The sequence below is a fragment of the Doryrhamphus excisus genome, linkage group LG11, assembly GCF_037039965.1.
Source record: "Doryrhamphus excisus strain RoL-2023G ecotype Guam linkage group LG11, RoL_Dexc_Guam_v1.1, whole genome shotgun sequence".
In the NCBI taxonomy this organism is placed as follows: Eukaryota; Metazoa; Chordata; class Actinopteri; order Syngnathiformes; family Syngnathidae; genus Doryrhamphus; species Doryrhamphus excisus.
In genome coordinates, this window is record NC_136367.1 from 17,936,485 (window position 1) to 17,956,406 (window position 19,922).

The 19,922-nt window shown below is 42.1% G+C and overlaps 1 protein-coding gene across 2 annotated transcripts in view; it reads left to right on the forward strand.

Moving 5' to 3' along the window:
* The window catches only part of tex264b (testis expressed 264, ER-phagy receptor b), a 28,751-nt gene that overhangs the window by 6,051 nt on the left and 2,778 nt on the right, over nt 1-19,922 (forward strand). Inside the window, exons 2-5 of one of the 2 annotated variants that reach the window (XM_058079606.2) lie at nt 831-1,052; nt 15,987-16,152; nt 17,017-17,099; nt 17,307-17,357. In XM_058079606.2, coding sequence (XP_057935589.2) covers nt 831-1,052; nt 15,987-16,152; nt 17,017-17,099; nt 17,307-17,342 — 507 coding nt within the window. In that variant the 3' untranslated portion in view covers nt 17,343-17,357. Of the gene's footprint in view, nt 1-830; nt 1,053-15,986; nt 16,153-17,016; nt 17,100-17,306; nt 17,358-19,922 lie in introns of those variants that run through there. The other variant, XM_058079595.2, reaches the window with a different exon arrangement.

Here is a 19,922-nt window from a genome sequence, read left to right on the forward strand (position 1 = left end):
ATTTACATAATATTTTGACTGTAAAATTGTAATATAGTAATAAAATTTCCTAAAATTGTGACTTTATTCTTAGTTTTGGTTGTTTCTCATGATATTTAAAACTTTTTAAAAAATGTTTATATTTTCATCTCTAATATTTCATTCATTCATTCATTTTCTACCTATCCCAGCTGTCTTTGGGCGAGAGGCGGGGTACACCCTGGACTGGTGGCCAGCCAATCACAGGGCACATATAGACAAACAACCATTCACACTCACATTCATACCTATGGATAATTTGGAGTCGCCAATTAACCTAGCATGTTTTTGGAATGTGGGAGGAAACCGGAGTACCCGGAGGTGGAGGTCTGCACGCTAACCACTCGACCGCCGTGCAGCCAAGGCAACAGTCAATTCATGCGCATACATTTCTACTACTCAGCAGCTTGAGGTGAACAGCACATTTGTCCTCATCAGTGTTTGGGAAGAGGAATGTGCGCATGTTGGCATTGTTTGGAAAACACCGTGTGACGGCTTCTTGCACACATCGACTCTTCTGGTTATTTATTCTGGTGCTTTTAGTGGCGCTCAGCCCAGCAGGCTTGAATGTCCCAGGAGGTTTCGTTTGTTTAGAGCATCTTCTCCTCCCTTATTTAATTGGCATCCGGGTGCTCCCAATACCCACGGCGGCAAAAACTGCAATTAGCGCTCTAATGAACGAGTGTATTTTCTCTTCAAATGCAGCACCTGGCTGACAATATCGAAATATCCGTACTGTCAGCAAAGTGCCCACGCTGCCTGTGCACGTTATGTTTAAAATGCTCATACTTTGGTGTTGATTTCATTGAAAGGTGCCTGGAGCTCAGTGCCGCTGCGCTGTGGGCAGCATTGTGAGCGAGGGAGAGGACAAGGCGGACGAGGAGCTCCTGAAGCGCTATGAGACGTCTGGTTTCCGCGTCTTCTCCATGCCTGAAGTCACACACGTGGTCACCACGTCTTTCCCTCACAGGAACATTCTCTCCGTCCTCCTGGGAGTGAAAAGAGTCTATCCAAGGCTGGAGAGCTACATCAAGGTATTTTGCTTTTCCGAACCACACGGAAATGTTATCTACATTCCCACTGTGAGGTTGCAATAAACCCCACCAAGAAACACAGGAAGTCAAGCCCAAAAGCATTCATACGTATAATAATACAAACGTGGGGATCCACTGTCTCAGTTGTGTGTGTTTTGTCAAGTGATATCGTTATAGGTTATCACATGGTTTGTCTGGTATCAGGCCAGGTATAATGCCCCCAAGTGTCAGTATCAGCCCGAGACCAAAGGTCGAGGGCATGTGATGATCTTATTATCACATACTATTTAATCATGAGCTTATTATCACGTACTATTTATTATCACATACTACAGTATTAATTGGAAACCGCCCATGAATGATACGGGAAAAAGCCGAAATGATACTGTGTCAAAGCCCAGGGCAGTGATACTGATAAAATATAGAGTTTAACCATATCCAGTATCAGCCCCCGTAGCTGTCCACTGGTATCATGCCTGTGAAACAACCAATCAGAGAACAGCGCACGAGCGTGAACACACAGCGTTTGTTTTGCTGCCGTCTGTGCTCTGTCAACATATCAGCGGTTAAATAGTAAATTGTAGTATGGTAAATATTAGTATAATAGTATAATAGTAGTCTTAGTATAATAGTAAATATTTATAGGTTATCACATGGTTTGTCTGGTATCAGGCCAGGTATCATTCCCCCAAGTGTCAGTATCAGCCCGAGACCGAAGGCCTGATACCAGACAAACCATGTGATGATCTTATTATCACATACTATTTAATCATGAGCTTATTATCACGTACTATTTAATCAAAAGACCATTTTGTTTCCAGAAAATGTTCAGTTTATTACATGTATTATATCTAAACAGTGTAAATACAATAATTGCAAAAATATTTCAACAATAATATTTTATCAACAGTCTTATCTTATCAATGTCTGACAATTAAAGTTCCATTAATCAAGTTTGGGTTTTTTGGTGACTGGAGAAGCACTAGGCACTAAGCACTTGTGTGCTGTTCTCTGATTGGTTGTTTCACGGGCATGATACCAGAGCAGCGCACTCATTCATGGGCGGTTTCTAGGGTACAGGGCCAATTAATACTGTAGTATGTGATAATGTCTTTTATGATTCTTTTAGACTTTTTTTCCCAGCATCCTCAGGACTTGTGTGTTATTTAGCTAGTGCGCTAAACAGATTTATTGACACAGAGTCAACCGGAGGGCAAAAAATCTAGGAAAGGAGCGTTTTATCACCCTGAAATGAAGGACCTGGTCAGGTGCTGCTCGAGGGATACCGTGTGAATGAGTCATTGGGATGTGGGCGACTTGTGCGGCTATTGTCTCATGATGCAGCGTGCTGGAAGCAGGTGGCGGACACCACAGGTTGTCTCGGTGGTTTTGCTTCTGTTGGAGAATGTGGGTGGGTGTCCCGTCTGCCTATGCCTCCACCATCTGTTTTTTTGGACGCTGTGTAAATCTGGCCGCCCTCCAGCGGCACTTAAGACGGTCTAAGAGGTCAACGTGCACAGACGGTCATCTCCGGCCATCGGTCTTCACATAATTACATAACATTTTTTATCTCTGCTTCCGCTCACGTTGTGCAGATATCTTATCGGAGTTCCCTTATCCACTTGTGCCCCAAAGATTGGACGGTGGTGTTTGTGTGTGGGTGAGTCGGTCCATTTCCTGGCTCTATATGTGTCACCTTAGTCACCCTTTGGTGCCCACCTTGCTTTTAATGGTTCAGCTCATTTTGGCCACGTTAAGGGAAGAAATACAGTGTCCTGATTTTAGTCCATCTTCAAACAGCTAAAATAATGCATAAGGCTACAAATAACAAATTACCTAAAAATGTCATCCAATACTTCTCTACAAGAAAGGAGAAGTAGGATCTCAGGGAAGAACTAAATTGGTAATGGTAATGGTTTTATTTTATTTGAACATGCATCAGATTACAATTGAGTGCATCCCATAATCAGTTCCCAGTTCCACATGTCCAAAAGGAGTAGGAAGAAGCAAAGCTTATTAAATCCTACCCATCCATCTGGTGCTTTTACAATCAGTAACTGTTACATTTGTTCACTTCCTGCTTTCCAAAATACAGTTCAAGTTTTTTTTTCTTTTTTTTTTAATAATGTACCTCGTACCAAAGTACGAGGTGATGTGACCCTACAATGACATAATGGTTACCATAGTAACTGTCAATATATTGATATATATAGCACATCATGACTGGTTCAAGACTTTGAAACACTTATATGATAGGACTACATTAAAAAGCATTTCAGTATGTGTTGTATATGTTGTGTTATTGATACATAGCTTTGTGTTTTGCCAAGTCAAGCCCACCCTGCACATAATAATGAGGTCTCAGACCTCTGTAAACATTTTCTTCCTCAACAACGCAAGTGAATTATGTGCATTGGAATCCAGCTTTTGTTATACTTAATAGCTGAATGCCTTGCATCACCCGGGATGCATCTTGACACTGCACTCGCACAGCCAGCAAGTATATGGAGGCGCTGTAGGCTATTCAAACGTATTTCTCATGCAAATTATAAATACATACATCCAGAGTTCTCTCTGAGTGCAAGAGTAACCGGGAGAAACAATTGGAGAGGGGATGGAGAACTTGCAGAACATGAAGCCGAAAGACTGGAAGAACCCAGAATGGTAAAGTTTAAGTTACTCTGGAGTTGCTTATCCTTCAATTATGGTTTCAATATGGCTTATTAATGCACGTAAAGGGGTCTTCATAGCCTGATTTATTTCATATTTCATATTTCATCGCCGTTGCAACCGAACTGTGCATTTTTGTTTATTTTGGCTTTTTCCCCTCATTACGGGGTCCCCACACTGGATATTTTTGATCCGTATACTGTACATATGGCTGTGTAAAGATGTTTATCTAAGCTGCATAATGCTTTACAGCCTTGTCGCTATCATGGAATAGTGCTTAGACATTTTTGACTTACTCTGTTCTGTGGCAATTTTGGCGTGAGTCTTCTTGTCGCTGTTTTTTTCCTGTGTACTGGCTGAATAGCATCCATTTTTTTTGCGTAATTTCAAGACAAATGCTTCTTGTAATTCTGGTCCTTCATAGCAGTCATCAGTGAAATGATCACAGCAAAGGACAGAACTCGACGGGTTACACCTTCTCTGCTCTTACTTTGTCCATTTTTGTCTCGAAGCTTCGTCTTTTGGGAAAGAAACACTTACAGTATCACTGAGATAATGTGAACATCCAGCAGCAACGTATTGTTTTGGCTCTGGTATTGTCCTGTGGGAAGATGCGATTAAAATGGCATCGGACATGTGGAGATGTCCTCACTTTTGTGCGATACTGTAAGATATGCAGACAATAAGCCGGTTTCTCGTGAATAAAGCATGCAGATGATGTCTCACACATAGAATATCCCAAGTGGCCAGACCTTTTCAAAGCAGCTCATCAGCATTTAGCAGATCTGGCTCGGCGTGGCAGGACGATTCCTCGCCGTCAGACGCTTTGTTTTGCCGCCCCACGGTCAGGCCTGATATTTGCCGAGTCAGACCATCGATCAGCCCCGGGGTCTTTCTTCCGTGCCCCGCCCCCTCCCCCCCCCGGGGTGGCGGGCTACATCACAGCTGTCCCGGCGTCTTGAGGTTTGATTGGCACACGGTGGCCGGGCCTTCAAGACTCGTAGTGAGGACTGGTGTGGGAAGATAATATTGCTGACATTCAGCGAGATCTAAAGGTTTGAGAAAGGCAGACTATGGAACATTTGTTTGCTTGAGGGCACTAAAGTTGATTGCCAGTACTGAGGTTGTGTGCTGAATATAAAACACGTTTGCCTTTGTTCCTCCATCATGTTCTTTTTTTAGACACACATGGCAACATGCTCTTGGAGAAGTGCCTCCTCTTGCAATTTTACACTGGTGTTGCCGATATGGTGGGCCGGAGTGGTGCAACCCAGTGCACATCTGCTCATCCTCGGGGCTTATTAAGCATGCAGACATTTGGCTGTGATGTCAATTCAGAAAGGTCAGAATAGGTCATGGGGTTCATATACTGGATAAAGACTGGAGGCAGAGTTGTATGCTGTTGCAAAGTTGCATGGTTGTTATTCAAAGTACAAAGTACACATAGTGATTGTCGGAACGGGAATTTGACATTGTTTCCTTGATCGGGGATAGTCACATGGATTTGTTGTTTTTTGAATTTTCCTGGAGCGGGTTGCACGGCGGTCGTGTGGTTAGCGCGCAGACCTCACAGCTAGGAGACCCCAGTTCAATACCACCCTCTGCCATCTCTGTGTGGAGTTTGCATGCGTGGGTTTTCTCTGGGTACTCAGTTTTTTTCCCCACATTCCAAAAACATGCTAGGTTAATTGGCGACTCCAAATTGTCCATAGGTATGAATGTGAGTGTGAATGGTTGTTTGTCTATATGTGCCCTGTGATTGGCTGGCATTCGGATTGGCACTTTTCTGTATACAAAGGTTCAATTCGTTCCGTTTGAGCAAATAAACCAAATGCAATTGGAATATTTGGGTCCATGTATATGTGTATATCTCATTTGACCCCAATGGTGACTGTGCATTCATGTACTGTATAGGTTTTGGGTTTACTTCATGCTGGGATCTTATGCCAGGTCACCATTTGAAATGACCTGCTAAAATTATGATGAAAAAAAAAAGTTCACTTATCCCTTTCATTCATACATTTTTGGGTAACTGGAATGGTTGAATTGGATTTGCAGGATTTGGTTCCTTCTGGAGTGTATGAACCGAAGTTCCACTGTAATTGAAATCCATTCTCCTTTTCCCTTTTCTGCCACTTGACAAAGTCAGCGTTGCTACTCGCCGTGCGTCTCGTATGAGGCGTGTTGCATCACCAGCCTCCGAGCGAACATCAGCTCCCACTGGAGGGCTGTATGGAGTTTGCCCGTTCAGAATGTTCAAACATGACTTTTATCTGCAGGCAACTGGGACTCCACTGCTGGTGTTGAATGTCACATCTCCATGTGATTGATCTGATTTTAAACTTTACCCCGTCGCTCTGAATTAGGATCAGGCTGCCGCGTGCGATGGTAATCTAAGAGGGCTGCTTATATTCAGACGTGCGGCCGACTGTTTTGTGTCGCGGACGACTGTTATCAGTGTGATGTTATCAAGCGTTACGCTGCCTTAATTGATAATAGAAGTTAGTTCTTGTGCTTGTCTTAGATGTGACACCTGGATGTGGTTTCCTCTGATTGCTGGTTGTTTCGTGTCATTCAAGAATGGAACAGTGGGCTATTGCTCTGGGTAAAATGCTAATCTATCATAACTTTAAAACACTTTGCTGTAATGATCCTGTTTTGGGGATCTCAAGTCTCCAAAAACGCTATTATCATCACTCGTAAACATAATCTGGCCGACCATGTTCTTGTGTCCTTGGTGAGATAGGAGTTCGTGTGTCCTCTTGAGGGATTTTGTGACCACAAAAAAAAAAAAGCCATCCACGAGGCAATTTTGAAGCATTCAAGTATGAGTGCGACAGGAACGGGTCCCCGTTTAAGCAAGGTGAATGGATGTGGGACCACGGCGAGTGTACTCCGGAAAATGGGAAAGATAAAGGAGAGGCTTAGGAATTAACTGCTTTATTCAGGTCAGTGACTTTTCAGGCAGGCCTTTTTCTTACTGTCATGGCTGAACACGTCAATGTCGGGAGAATTGGTGCTTTAGTGACACTTCTGTCGCTCAGGTCCTCAGCATCTTTTTTTTTGTATAAAAGGTAGACTATAGGATAGCTTCAGAGATCATGTCTGCCATCATATATGCTGGGGTGAGATAAATAGAGAAATACACTCTTGATCAAAATGTTAAGACCAGTTGCAAAATGTCAAGAATATACAGTTTACACTGTTGGATCTAGGTCAGGGGTCTCAAACACGCGGCCCGCGGGACACTAGTTTGTGGCCCCCGCCTTGATATGAAAGTTTAATGTTAGTGCGGCCCGAATAAGTTTGATATGGATGCTGTATGGTATCATGTACCCAGAAAAAATTATTACGTTTGATTAATGTTCATGTTAAAGGTTAAATAACTGTTAATAGTTATCCTCCCTATCCGTGTGGAAGTGGTAAGTTTTTGGCTATTTAAGTTTAAAGGCAATAACTTGAAGGCTACCGTTTAGGTCGCTAGCTCTCTAGTTTGCAAGTTAGCATGTGTCTCAAGACCCTGCAGTTGCGCAATATGTTGTAAATAAAAAGAGTATAAATGTGACTACAGTCATGTTTTCTCATGTCTACAGGGCTCTAATAATGATTTGTTCATTTTAATCTGAAAAAAATAATTCACCTATGTGGTTTCTTAAGTTTTTATTATTTGCCATTTTTTTATTATTATTATTATTATATTTATTTATTACTGATTGATTGATTTTCTTTATTCTTCATTTGTTTATTTATTTTTCATCTTATTTTGTGCAGAAAAATAAAAATTAAGATATTTGAGAACAGTGGAATGTTTTATCAGAGCTTTTATTGTAGAAAATCGAAACCAAAGCACTGAAAAAGTTTGTATATTTTTCTGTTTTTAATAAATGCGTTTTTTTTTTTTTTTTGGAAAACCTGATGCGGCCCAGCCTTGCCCAGACCCCAGCTCCAGTGGTCCCCAGGTAAAGTGAGATTTGAGACCCCTGATCTAGGTTCTAAGTAGAGCTTCAAAATTAAAAAAGAAGAAATGAGAGTGAGACAAATAAACATTCAAGAGAAACAGGCTGATCAGAAGTTGAAGAGCACAGCCTTTTAAGGAATAATGTTGGCGCAAATGTAGATTGAATGTGATTTAGTGTGTTCACACTGTCATCGTCTCTTGATGGCAAAGGCAAAAAAACATTCTCTCTTTGAACCATGTGGGATTGATAAGCAAGGCCTCTGGCAGCGCCATTGCTGCTGAGACAGTAATTTCACACTTTTCAAAAACATCCTGAGGCTCATGGAACTAAAACGTCAAATGGTAGACCCCAGAGGCGTACAGTTTCAACACAGTATTAAATGAGGGACAGGAAGTGTACCTGCCTTGCATTGCAGTCATTGGCGTCTACGTCAAACAATACAGAGAATCTTAGCTAAGACGCTTTTTTAATGTAGTATTCCACACTGGTGGCTCGGTGTCAGCAATGTTACTGAATGATCTCACAACAGGAACAACAATAATACCCTAACCCACACCAAGCTAAAACTCAACTCTGAACCCCCAACATCACTTTTTGTCTTTGTGCCCAACTCACTTCCCTAGCCTGCTCTCTCTCTTCTGAGCTATTTTTGTTATCATCATTATATCTGCCCGAACAACCTTACAACCTTTAGTCGTACCAGGCATTAAAATGGATGGATACATCGGGAAAAAAGGGTGGTCTAATAATTTTTTTCCATGCAATTTTTTCCATTGCAGATGGATTTTAGGCTGTGTCGCCCATCCCTAAAATGGGTTAAGTAACACAAACGACACGGCAACAACGTGTGCAGTTTGACAAAGATGTGGCGGCAAATTGTTGTGAAGAGAAGGAAGGTTTGTCTCCCTGTAATTTTACGATTACTGTCATTATTAGCACATGGTGCGGAAAAGGACGTGGTGAAATGTCGCTTTGCTGTGCCGCAGCCGTGAGCGAGTGACGGCTCGGCCGTGCCGTTTAATTTCCAACGTTTAATTAGCACTTCAACTTCAATCTTATCTGGCTATCAGTGTAAAAGCGGCTTAACACGTACTGCAGACTTGCTTCACTCCTGATTGATAAGATGAAGACTTTTATTGAACTGGTGTAATTCAGGTTGTGTTTTGCTACTGAATAAATAGTGTGGCACCACAGTGGGAATCGCTTATCTATACTTTGCTGGCAGCAGCGTTCACGTCTTCATGCTGGGCTTCTCTGGAGACAAGAGGCTTTGTTGGCTGTTTGCATCTAATTATTATTTGTTGACTGTTTTTCTTCATAAAAACAACCTTTGTGTTACCAAAGATGACTTATTCCCCGTAGAGCCCAGTAGGCTGAACGCCCCCTTGGAATCCGGAGGCATTCTCAACTTTTGCTTCTGTTAAGTCGCAATCAAATGGTTGTGTTGATTTTCCCCCCGAGGACAAATTCTGGCGCCATATTCTCACCCTGTGCTCAGAGCTTGGAGCTTGGCGCTTTATTTACAGTACAACGTTTTACACCAGAATAAACAGTAGAGGCTTGGCTGACCTCATCTGCATCAAATTAAATATGTAAAAAGTTGCAGCTAACTTTCTTAGAAGTCCATTCAGTATGTTTAAAACAAAGCAACAAACAAATACAGTCACCTCTCACAAAATACCGGAGTTTGATGATCATTCCTTCGCTATATTGTGGTTTTTCAGAATTGAATGAATGAATGAATAAATGATGCCCGTTTTTGGGGTAATTATAGGCTATGGTCTATGGTAATAATAGACTATGGTCTATGGTAATAATAGACTATGGTCTATGGTAATAATAGACTATGGTCTATGGTAATAATAGACTATGGTCTATGGTAATAATAGACTATGGTCTATGGTAATAGGCTATGGTCTATGGTAATAATAGACTATGGTCTATGGTAATAATAGGCTATGGTCTATGGTAATAATAGGCTATGGTCTATGGTAATAATAGACTATGGTCTATGGTAATAATAGACTATGGTCTATGGTAATAATAGACTATGGTCTATGGACATACAAGTAATATGTGGTAATGACACAAAACATTGCGACATTAGCTTACATGATATTACCTTAATACTGTCAGACATGGCGTGTCCTACATGATAGTTCTCCTCCCATTCCACGTGGAAGTGGTAAGTGTATGGCAGCCATCCAACCGGCCATTTTGACAAATTTTTCAAGTCACACAGAAGATTTTGTTCTATGACTGTACAAACATGAAACCTACCAAAATAAAGATTAGACTCTCATCTTTCATCAGAATAAGAGCTTTTCTACCTTTTATGAGTAGTAGGACATAGCTAAGTTTCAGGAAAATGTCAGTTCCCAACAAAAAGGAGGAGAAAAACCTCCATCCATTTTCTATGCCACTTATCCTCACTAGGGTGTATGTTGGAGCCTATCCCAGTTGTCTTTAGCGAGAGTCGGGGTAAACCCTGGACTGGTGGCCAGCCAATCACAGGGCACATATAGACAAACAACCATTCACACTCACATTCATACCTATGGACAATTTGGCGTCGCCAATAAAGCTAACGGCATATGCGGCATAGAAAATGGAAGAAATTGACCACATTGAGATTTCATATGGACACTTTGGATGATGAGCTTCTTGTCAAGATGTAAAACATAATTGAAATTGTATATTTGTCAGTCATACCAAATGTAAAATGATTGTGATAGCGCAAGCTGCATTAATGACTTTCATGACTTTCTATAGATTAAAAAAACACAACCTATCAAAGCATAATGTACAGTAGGCTAAGTGAATAGCTGTGTTTTACCATGGGATTCAGAAGTCTTAAAATGCAAAGGGAGCATGATGCACTCTCATGGGGACCCATGTGAAGATGTCGTCCCCCAGGCTAGTGACCTGGAATGGGAAAGACTATGCTGCACATCGTCAGGATCTTCAAATGTGAAGCATGGGTGGATTAAGGGGGGGTGTAACAGGTAGACCGGGGACCGGGAAGTCTGGGCTTCCCTACTAAGACTGCTGCCCCTGCGACCCGGACTCGGATAAGCGGAGGAAAATTGATGTATGGATGTATGGTAACAGGTAGCACGATATAGAGAGGCTTGGAATTGGAAACAACTACATTCCCGTCCAGTCCAGTTTTTGGCTAGTGGGCTTCATGGCTAGCAACGGTGGCCACGCAGTCAGGATATGGTGAAGACCTGGGTTGGAATCTCCGCTTCACGGACATCCTCATGACTTATTTCTTGAATTCAATCATGTTTCTCGCCTTCTTTATCAATATGTTGCCACTTGCAGGTTTCTTTACTCCATTTTGGGTCAGTGAGGTGAGAAAAACACTATTTGAATTCAAGAAATAACTCCTAGCCATCTTGCTGCCATATGTTGTCTTTAAGTAACCTTAAATGTTTATTCATCATGAATGAATCATCAATCATCAATGGATTCGGTTAGCATCCGTTTTGGTTTGAGTCATCCCTTCCAGAAGGGATTCATGTACAAAAGTTTCAAATTGCTAACATGCAGGAAATTAGCTGAATAATAGACACTTAACGTAAAAAAACGCCTTTTCTGATCATTTCATTTTCTAAGATGCAGCAGTTTGGCCTGTTACAAGCACACAGTGGCACAAAGCATACATGGATGGTCTCTAAAGTTCCTCATTTATAGACAATTAAAGTAAAGAGAAGAAGACAAAGTCATGTAATTGGGTAATTTCCCCTTTGGAATTCTTTCATTACAAAGTGGGATCTGCCCGTGATGTGTAGCATGTGTATAGTATATGAAGATATGACCTTCACATGACCTTGCTATCTTTACTCCCTTTATGTGTTTGCTTCGGTCCCGGCGGTCCTGATTGTGCAGCGCATGGAAGGAATCTGACAAAAATCAATAGCGCGCTATGCACAATCCCCTCCCCAATTATACAAGTCTCTGGTGCACTTTGTGTCGGGGATTCCACTGCAGGTCTTATTATTTGACTGCCCTTTGGCTGGGAGCGGCGTAGACGAGGACTTGACTGTGCAGCAAGGCTCCCGGGGGTTTGGTCTTTACCGATGAAGACAATGGGTAATCAATGCCGGCTCCATTTTTCACACGGCTAAAGTCACAGGTCGGCTAAAGAAGACCACCTCGGGTCTTAAATATAGCCAACAGTCAAATTATGAAAAGATTGCCGATGATTTGATCCTTGAAACGAGCGTTTGATAGGCCTGCTTGCCCTTGATCACCGCCGTGTTCCAAAAATGCTTCCAACACATGAATGAGACGCCGTGTGAGACCGGGCGACACATTCTGTCAGGACAAGAAACAAGGGCACTCCAGTTTATTTTTACTTCATCCCAACAACACCTTTGTGCTGCTATTAATACTCACCTGCTCATATTAATCTGCTGCTGAAAATAGTCAAAAGCAATGTTGAACCACGAGCTCCGCAATTAAGTGTAGTCGAAATCAAGCCTGGGCGGTAAAAATGCTTTGTGGGAAAGCGACAGACGGGCACAAATGCATAAATACAAAACAATCTTTGGACTAATTAGTGTATGCAGTGAAAAGGCATTTGAATTATGCATGCGATCTAAATGAGGCAGTGCTTCAGTTTTAGCTGGACACGCTGCAGCAATAATTGCTAAACGACGCCTCAGGTGTCTTTTAGTGGCCCTTTCACGGGGGACGTACCGGGACCTGTAGTCCTGCTAAGGCTTCATTATTGCTTCAAACTAGCGATGCTCCATATGGGACTTTTATGGATATTCCATACGCAGGTGTTCTTAGGCTTGGTTGGACATCCGGTCACTAGCGTCCATAGGAACCGGGACTGACAGTCCGAGTCTGAATTGTTCCAATGTTTTTATTTATTTATTCCTAGTTTCGGGCAGCACGGCGGTTGAGTGGTTAGCGTGCAGACCTCACAGCTAGGAGACCAGGGTTCAATTCCACCCTCGGCCATCTCTGTGTGGAGTTTGCATGTTCTCTCCGTGCATGCGTGGGTTTTCTACGGGTACTCCGGTTTCCTCCCACATTCCAAAAACATGCTAGGCTAATTGGCGACTCCAAATTGTCCATAGGTATGAATGTGAGTGTGAATGGTTGTTTGTCTATATGTGCCCTGTGATTGGCTGGCGACCAGTCCAGGGTGTATCTCGCCTCTCGCCCGAAGACAGCTGGGATAGGCTCCAGCACCCCCGCGACCCTCGTGAGGAAAAAGCGGTAGAAAATGAATGAATGAATATTCCTAGTTTCAATGCCAACTTCACCGACCGGAAGAAATGTGGGTCACAAACGGGCAGGAAGACGGTTCACTCTTTAGTCACCTTGTCGCCATGTCTGTTCCGTAAAACAACGGCATGAATGGAGTGAGCCCCTTTGTCGGTCTCTGTATCAGTGGGTGGAGGCGAGGCCGCTAGCATACTCACAGAAGTGTAATTAGTACTTTTATTCAAAGTACTGTTAATCCTGTCTGGTCTCCCAATCTTGTTTATGGTCTGGACTTGTGAACTGAGTGTCTCCTGACGCCCCGACTGGGTGGCCAACATGCTAACCATGAGTCCACCGTGCGGCCAGTCATCACTTTTACCCTCAAAAACTTTAGTTCCATCTCAAAAGGACAAGAATAAGAAACCGTTATCTGCTAATACATTTTCTGCTGTCTCTTTATACTGCAAATGTATTTTAAATGGGATTCATTTTGGATCTATTCTGAAGCAGCCCATTGGCCAGAGCACATGAAACAACTTGACGTGACGGCTAACTTTACAAAGCGGCTTTGATGGGGACATCACTTCATGTATAGATTGATATAAGACCTGTTTTCATTTAAACATATATTGCAAACCGCTCACGCAATTTCCATCTTGAAAGTAAATGATTGGTGTCTTTGCAGAGGGCAAAGAAAGGTTGATTGGTGACCATTTTTAGATTTAAGTTAGCTAGTCTTAAAGGAACAGTGGCCTTTTTTTACATAGCCCATTATCCACAATCCTTATGTGAGACATGAACACACGTCTTTCTCTTTTCTGTGCCTTCTAAAGATATAAAAACATATGAAAAGTAGCACATAATGGGAAGGACTTATTCTTCCTGTAAAGCAGGGGTCTCAAACACACGGCCCGCGGGCCAAATGTGGCCCACAGGACACTAGTTTGAGGCCCCCGCCTTGATATGAAAGTTTAATGTTAGTTTGATATGGATGCTGTATGGTATCATGTACCCAGAAAAAAATATTACGTTTGATTAATGTTCATGTTAAAGGTTAAATAACTGTTAATAGTTATCCTCCCTATCCGTGTGGAAGTGGTAATTTAAGCTAGGCTTGGCTATTTAAGTTTAAAGGAAATAACTTGAAGGCTACCGTTTAGGTCGCTAGCTGTCTAGTTTGCGAGTTAGCATACGTCTCAAGACCCTGCAGTTGCGCAATATGTTGTAAATAAAGAAAAAAAACCTTGTTGGAGCTTTTTGTAGTTTTTTGAATAGCCGCCTTTCCAAGACCAATAGGTGTGTCCCATGACATGCATTCATTAGCTGCCTCTTTTCACCTGTTTTTATATCTTTAGAAGGCACAGAAAAGAGAAAGACGTGTTTTCATGTCCCACAACAGGATTGATGGCCAACATTAAAAAAAAAAAAAGTGCACTTTCCTTTAACTGCTGCTACTCGGCAGCTCCCTACGACCTTCCATTATTTAGAATCAAAGAAATAAGGACTAAAAGTGGAGCCACTGCTGTAGCGATCGTTAATGCATTGTTTGACATGTGACAAATCATGACGCCGTGTCTGTCAGTCATATGTGCACATACACACGGATGCATTATGCAGCGGCCCCGGCATGATGTATACAGTACATGCTGCAGAACTGATAATTGAAACCACCCAAAATGGATGGAGATCCAGGCAGCACAGCAAGGCGTGCCATTTCTGTCAGAACTGGGTTAGCAGACAGATGGCAACGGAAGACGACGTGATGGAGTTTTGGAACGAAGTAAGCCGTCTCCTGTAAAGAATATGCTTTGTGTATGTGTGTGTGTGTGTGTGTGTGTGCATATGCCATACTGTGTTCAATTCTTCAATAACCTCACTGTCACTGCTGTTCCTTTATTCAAAGATCAGCAAGAGGCCTGCGGGACACACTTATGCTCCCAAGATTCGTCACAAAAAAGCCGCATAACTATCCTTACGGTTGAAAGTCGAAGAAAGATACAAATTCACAAGGCGTACCAAGTTATTGATGCTCCAAACGCTCATGCCTACAAGCTACTGCAGCTCAAGATGGAGACGAGTCCAGGCTGAACATATGTGAGCGTCTTTTATTAACTGGACTGAATAGCCTGATGCTTTTCCTCTCATCGAATCAAAGAAAAGGTGTCTCTTCAAGAAAGGGCCATCCAATTTGGAATGTTCAAGAAAAATATGCAAAACCCAAACTACCATGACGCATCTTGTCTCACATTCTCAGAACCTCAGCATCATCCACGTCAGCTCATTCCGAGCCTCGGAAAATATCTATCATATTCAAATTCAATTCCAAAAAGGAATTGTTTGTGTTTTTTTTCTGCCAGTGTTGCTGACTCACATCTCCTCCAACTTGAATGCAACACAACACTTGACTCATACTCAGTCCTCACGAGAACACGTTGACCTTCACGGTCTACTTTCACAACGTGATCGATCGCACCGGCCGCTCGCCGCACGGCAGCTGCAAGATGCCAGATGTGTAGCCCCGTGCCCAAAGTGTGCAAGTAACAGACGTCGGCCTCGCATGAGCGGAATAACAAGAGAGAGGGGCGGCGTATGAAAGGTTAATGAGCGCCGTCTTCGATGAGTGAGGCGAACGGGGGAAGGAATTGGGAGATTTGACAGCGTACTCGTTATATAATTGACACGTCTACTCTGGTGCACTTGCAAAGTTTGAATGCGCATACTTTAAGCTGGTGAAAAAGGGGAAGCAAGAGTCAGAAAATCTTGTCAAGTCTGATTTCATTGTACCAACATAAGCAAGTTCCCTTCGTGTTTCCGTCGATTTGCAACCATCCGCTGATGTGACTCAAAAAAAGCTCCTGTGGCTTTGTCGCTTGTCAGTTTCTGGGTTTTTTCGGCAAATTTCACAGTTTTTTCTAATTATTACTTTTGTCAGTTTGAACTATTGTGGATTTTTCTTTCTTTTATAGAATTTTTTCAATATTTTGCAGTGCACACGTGTGCCTGTCCCCTATGTTGTTCTAACATAACAACAACGCATGACAGTACCCTCAATGTGTTTCTTATTTTCCCATTGCGATAGGAAAGAAAGCTGTGCGCGCACCCATTCCTTGAGATCTACAGGGAGGGGTTGATCCACTTCATGGCTCCGTTGGCTCGGCAGGGAGACTTCTATGTTCCGGAAGTCCGTCTGGCAGAAAGGAGGCTTTTAGCAGAAGGAGAATTGGACAGCGACTCCGACATCTCAGGTATGTTGACTCCATGTTGGACTATAGCTAACCTGGCGGGTGCGTACAAACCCCTGGAAGAGCCTTTATGCTCTATATAAATATCTATCATAATATGATATAATTAGCATTATTACCATCTATTAATTCTTTACTGAACTTGAATGCTGCTCAGTTCAACACTGGCATGTAAATTAGAGTTCAGAACACTCAAGAGAGGTTCTACGTTGTTTGCAGATGTCAATGAGTTTCTATGTAATTCTTGGGAGAACACGTTGTACCATATCAATATAAAATAGATTTGTACAGTGGCACATCTACTACGAACGTCTCTACAAACGGAATTTTCACGTTATGACGCGCCTCAACGGGAAAATATTGCCTCTTTTCAAAATACTGCTACTCGCAGCTCACAGATAGGGGTCTTCAAGTAGCTCTTCTAAGGTTTTATTCATTATCAACTCCTATACCCACTAAATTAATAAGTGGGGTTCGGCAGTAGTCCAGAAGTACTTGGGAATGTGACCAATCACAGGGGAGTGGGTGGGTGTGCAAGGAGGCGGGCCGTGGATGGAATAAATAAATAAAATCCAAGGAAATCCATCTGGAATAGGTGCAGATTCTGGAAGATCTAGAAAACTGTTATAGTGTGTAGCTGCTCTATATGAATACTACTCGATACAATGGGCTGAAAAATGAGCATAATAGGTCACTTTTGACCCTGCCAGGTTTCAGCAGTCACTTACTGCTTTGTTCATTTCCTGTGTATCCAAATGGGAGTAGGTCACCAGAAATGCTACAACAACAACAACAAATGTTCCACTGACTTTGATGCTTCTACTCTTTTGCTCATGAGCAACACCCTGCGCCTTTTTTTTCCATAAGGTGTTAATGAAACAAGTGTCCCAACACACCAGTCTGTGGTAGAAGTGTCGTGCCACTCGCCAGGCGGCTTGTCGACAAGACAAGTAGGTTGCCATATGGAAAACTTTTGACTGTAAAAACGCACGAGCGTCTTTAACGCTGTTCCGCTTGACACTAATTTATCCTCATGAGACTGCTGTGCATCTGAGGGAATGTTTACTGGGGATGCTGCCGTATGAAGCGCGTCCCATTATGCAATATGTAAAAAGAAGCTTGTGTGTTGACAACGGAGGCCTTATTTTTCACTTTAGTTCAATGAAAACAGACCTCTGACTGAACCCACATGACGCCAACTGGAGCGCTGCATGAAAGACAAAAATACACGCTGTTGTTAATTGTCATACTTCAATGTGTATGTACATGTGGAATACAAAATATTAATAAAAATGCAAAAAAATGCTAATTTTTCGGGCCTTTGTTTGGAGTTGGACGCCTGTAGATCTTCCAGATTCTGCACCTATTCCAGCTGGATTTCCTTGAATTTCCAAAACAATCGTTTTCATTACATCTACATATACAATCGGTAGATCCTCCGATTGTGGTGGAAAAGACGTTTTGCAACTCCAGACATGGGTGAGTTTGTAATTTGAATGCAGGTAAGACGCTGCCTGTATATGCACACTCTATAATGCTACACAAATAAAACACTAAATACTTACACAAAATAAACAGAGTTTCTTTTCTGCGATTAGAGCTTCTTCAACATCTTGTGAATAGAGGAATTAAATAAAGGTGTGATGCCCGCTGGGACACAGTGGGACCAAATAATTCCATGACGGCATCACGGATGCTGGAAGCGGTGGTGACGGTGCATACAATGTCCGTCGTGTGTGCGACTATCGTGCACTAGACGTAAACAGTACTTGACAAGGTGTAAATAAGTCATGCGGGAGCATCATTTCATGACAATTTTTGATGTGTTTTGCATGCAAAAGGGCCTAATTTATGCGTAAACAGAACACAGTGCACAAGCTAGTCTTCACTCTTTTAAGGTATACCAAAAATGAACTATAAATTATATTGAGGCTATTGAGGTACGACAACGATTTCTCATTTTTAGCCAAGTTTTCCACAGAAAAGCCAAATAAAAAGCAAAATACATGCAACCTCATCAATTTATTTTGCTGATATGTGTTAAAAATCCAAATTACACAACTTTAGGGCCGATCCAGACTTCAGCAATTGCAGATTTTTTAGCATTCCTGCGCTTGATGTCGTCTTTTGTATCTAAAAGTGACCCCGCACTGACAAATCCACCTCTCTTCACGTGTCACACGCACGGCCGGGAGAGTCCAGGCGACATTTGGGTCCGTGACTGGAGATGGTGATGTGACGGGTAGCGGCGCTCCTGTCACACTCTGTGATCAACTCAGTCAGGTCGCTCACCGCAGCCTTCACCGCTCCACTGACCCGTCTGCTCGCGCCCACGCGGTGTCCCGCCTCCCTGCACACACCCATCTTGTCTCGGTGAGCGATCAAGCCTCCAAATATTACACGTGGATCTGGGTTCTCTTGCGTGGTGGCTTAGAAATCTTTCTGTCACTCTCTGTTCATGTCAGTTCTCACAAGAATGGAGTAGAATTCTGTATGGAAAAATAATGGCTTGTACGCTGAAGCACATTATACCGTATCTTAAAGGGGGAACTATTATGCTTTTTCCACTTTCTTGAACTACAAATGTAGTTAGAAAGTTGTATTCTGGTGTTAAACCAACAGATAATTAGGTTTGTGCGTTTGGAAGTCAGCCCTAAAAGGAGGTTGGGATGGCTCTGAACCCTCGCTTTCAGGGTTTTTTGAACACTGGCTCACTGTGATGTCACAGTGAGCTGGATTTTCTGCTGCACTGTGACAATTTCAAATTGTCATTAAAAAATTATATTTATTTATTTGTAATAATATATATTTATATTATATATGTATATATATTCCCACCCTCGGCCATCTCTGTGCTCCGGTTTCCTCCCACATTCCAAAAACATGCTAGGTTAATTGGCGACTCCAAATTGTCCATAGGTATGAATGTGAGTGAGGAAAAGCGGTAGAAAATGAATGAATGAATGAATATATATATATATATATATATATATATAAACCAAAGACAGCTGGGATAGGCTCCAGCACCCCCGCGACCCTCGTGAGGAAAAAGTGGTAGAAAATGAATGAATGAATATATATATTCGGGCGTAAGGCGGGGTACACCCTGGACTGGTGGCCAGCCAATCACAGGGCACATATAGACAAACAACCATTCACACTCACATTCATTTTATATATATATATATATATATATATATATATATATATATATATAGTATATATATATAATTAATTAATTCATTCATTTATCCTCACGAGGGTCGCGGGGGCGCTGGAGCCTATCCCAGCTGTCTTTGGGCGAGAGGTGGGGTTTATATATATATATAAATTATATTAATATTAATATATATTTAATATTTTCATTTCGGTACCTTTCGATTTTAGGCGAGTCGGACCTCAGGAGTAGCCATGGAATTTGATCGGTGCCAATAAATGTTGTTACTAGCCTTCCCTATCAATAATCTAAATAAGCTAATCGTCTGTCACTCGGACTGCATCGACAAATGTCTGCCAGTACCACAAAATGCTTCCAATAACCCAAAAAATCTGAAGTTTATTTTCCGACAGGAGTGGGCTTTTTCTTCCCCAGTGACTGACTCAAATGAATGCTTTCCTTTTGACATTCATTAAGCTGCAGTGTGAGATTTATTATACAGTATGTCTACCAAAGAACAGCAAGCAAGTTCTTTTAACGCTATTTTACTTCTGTCTTGCCTGCATTAATATAATAAGAGGCATATACAGTATGTGTAAATGAATCAACACAAGCG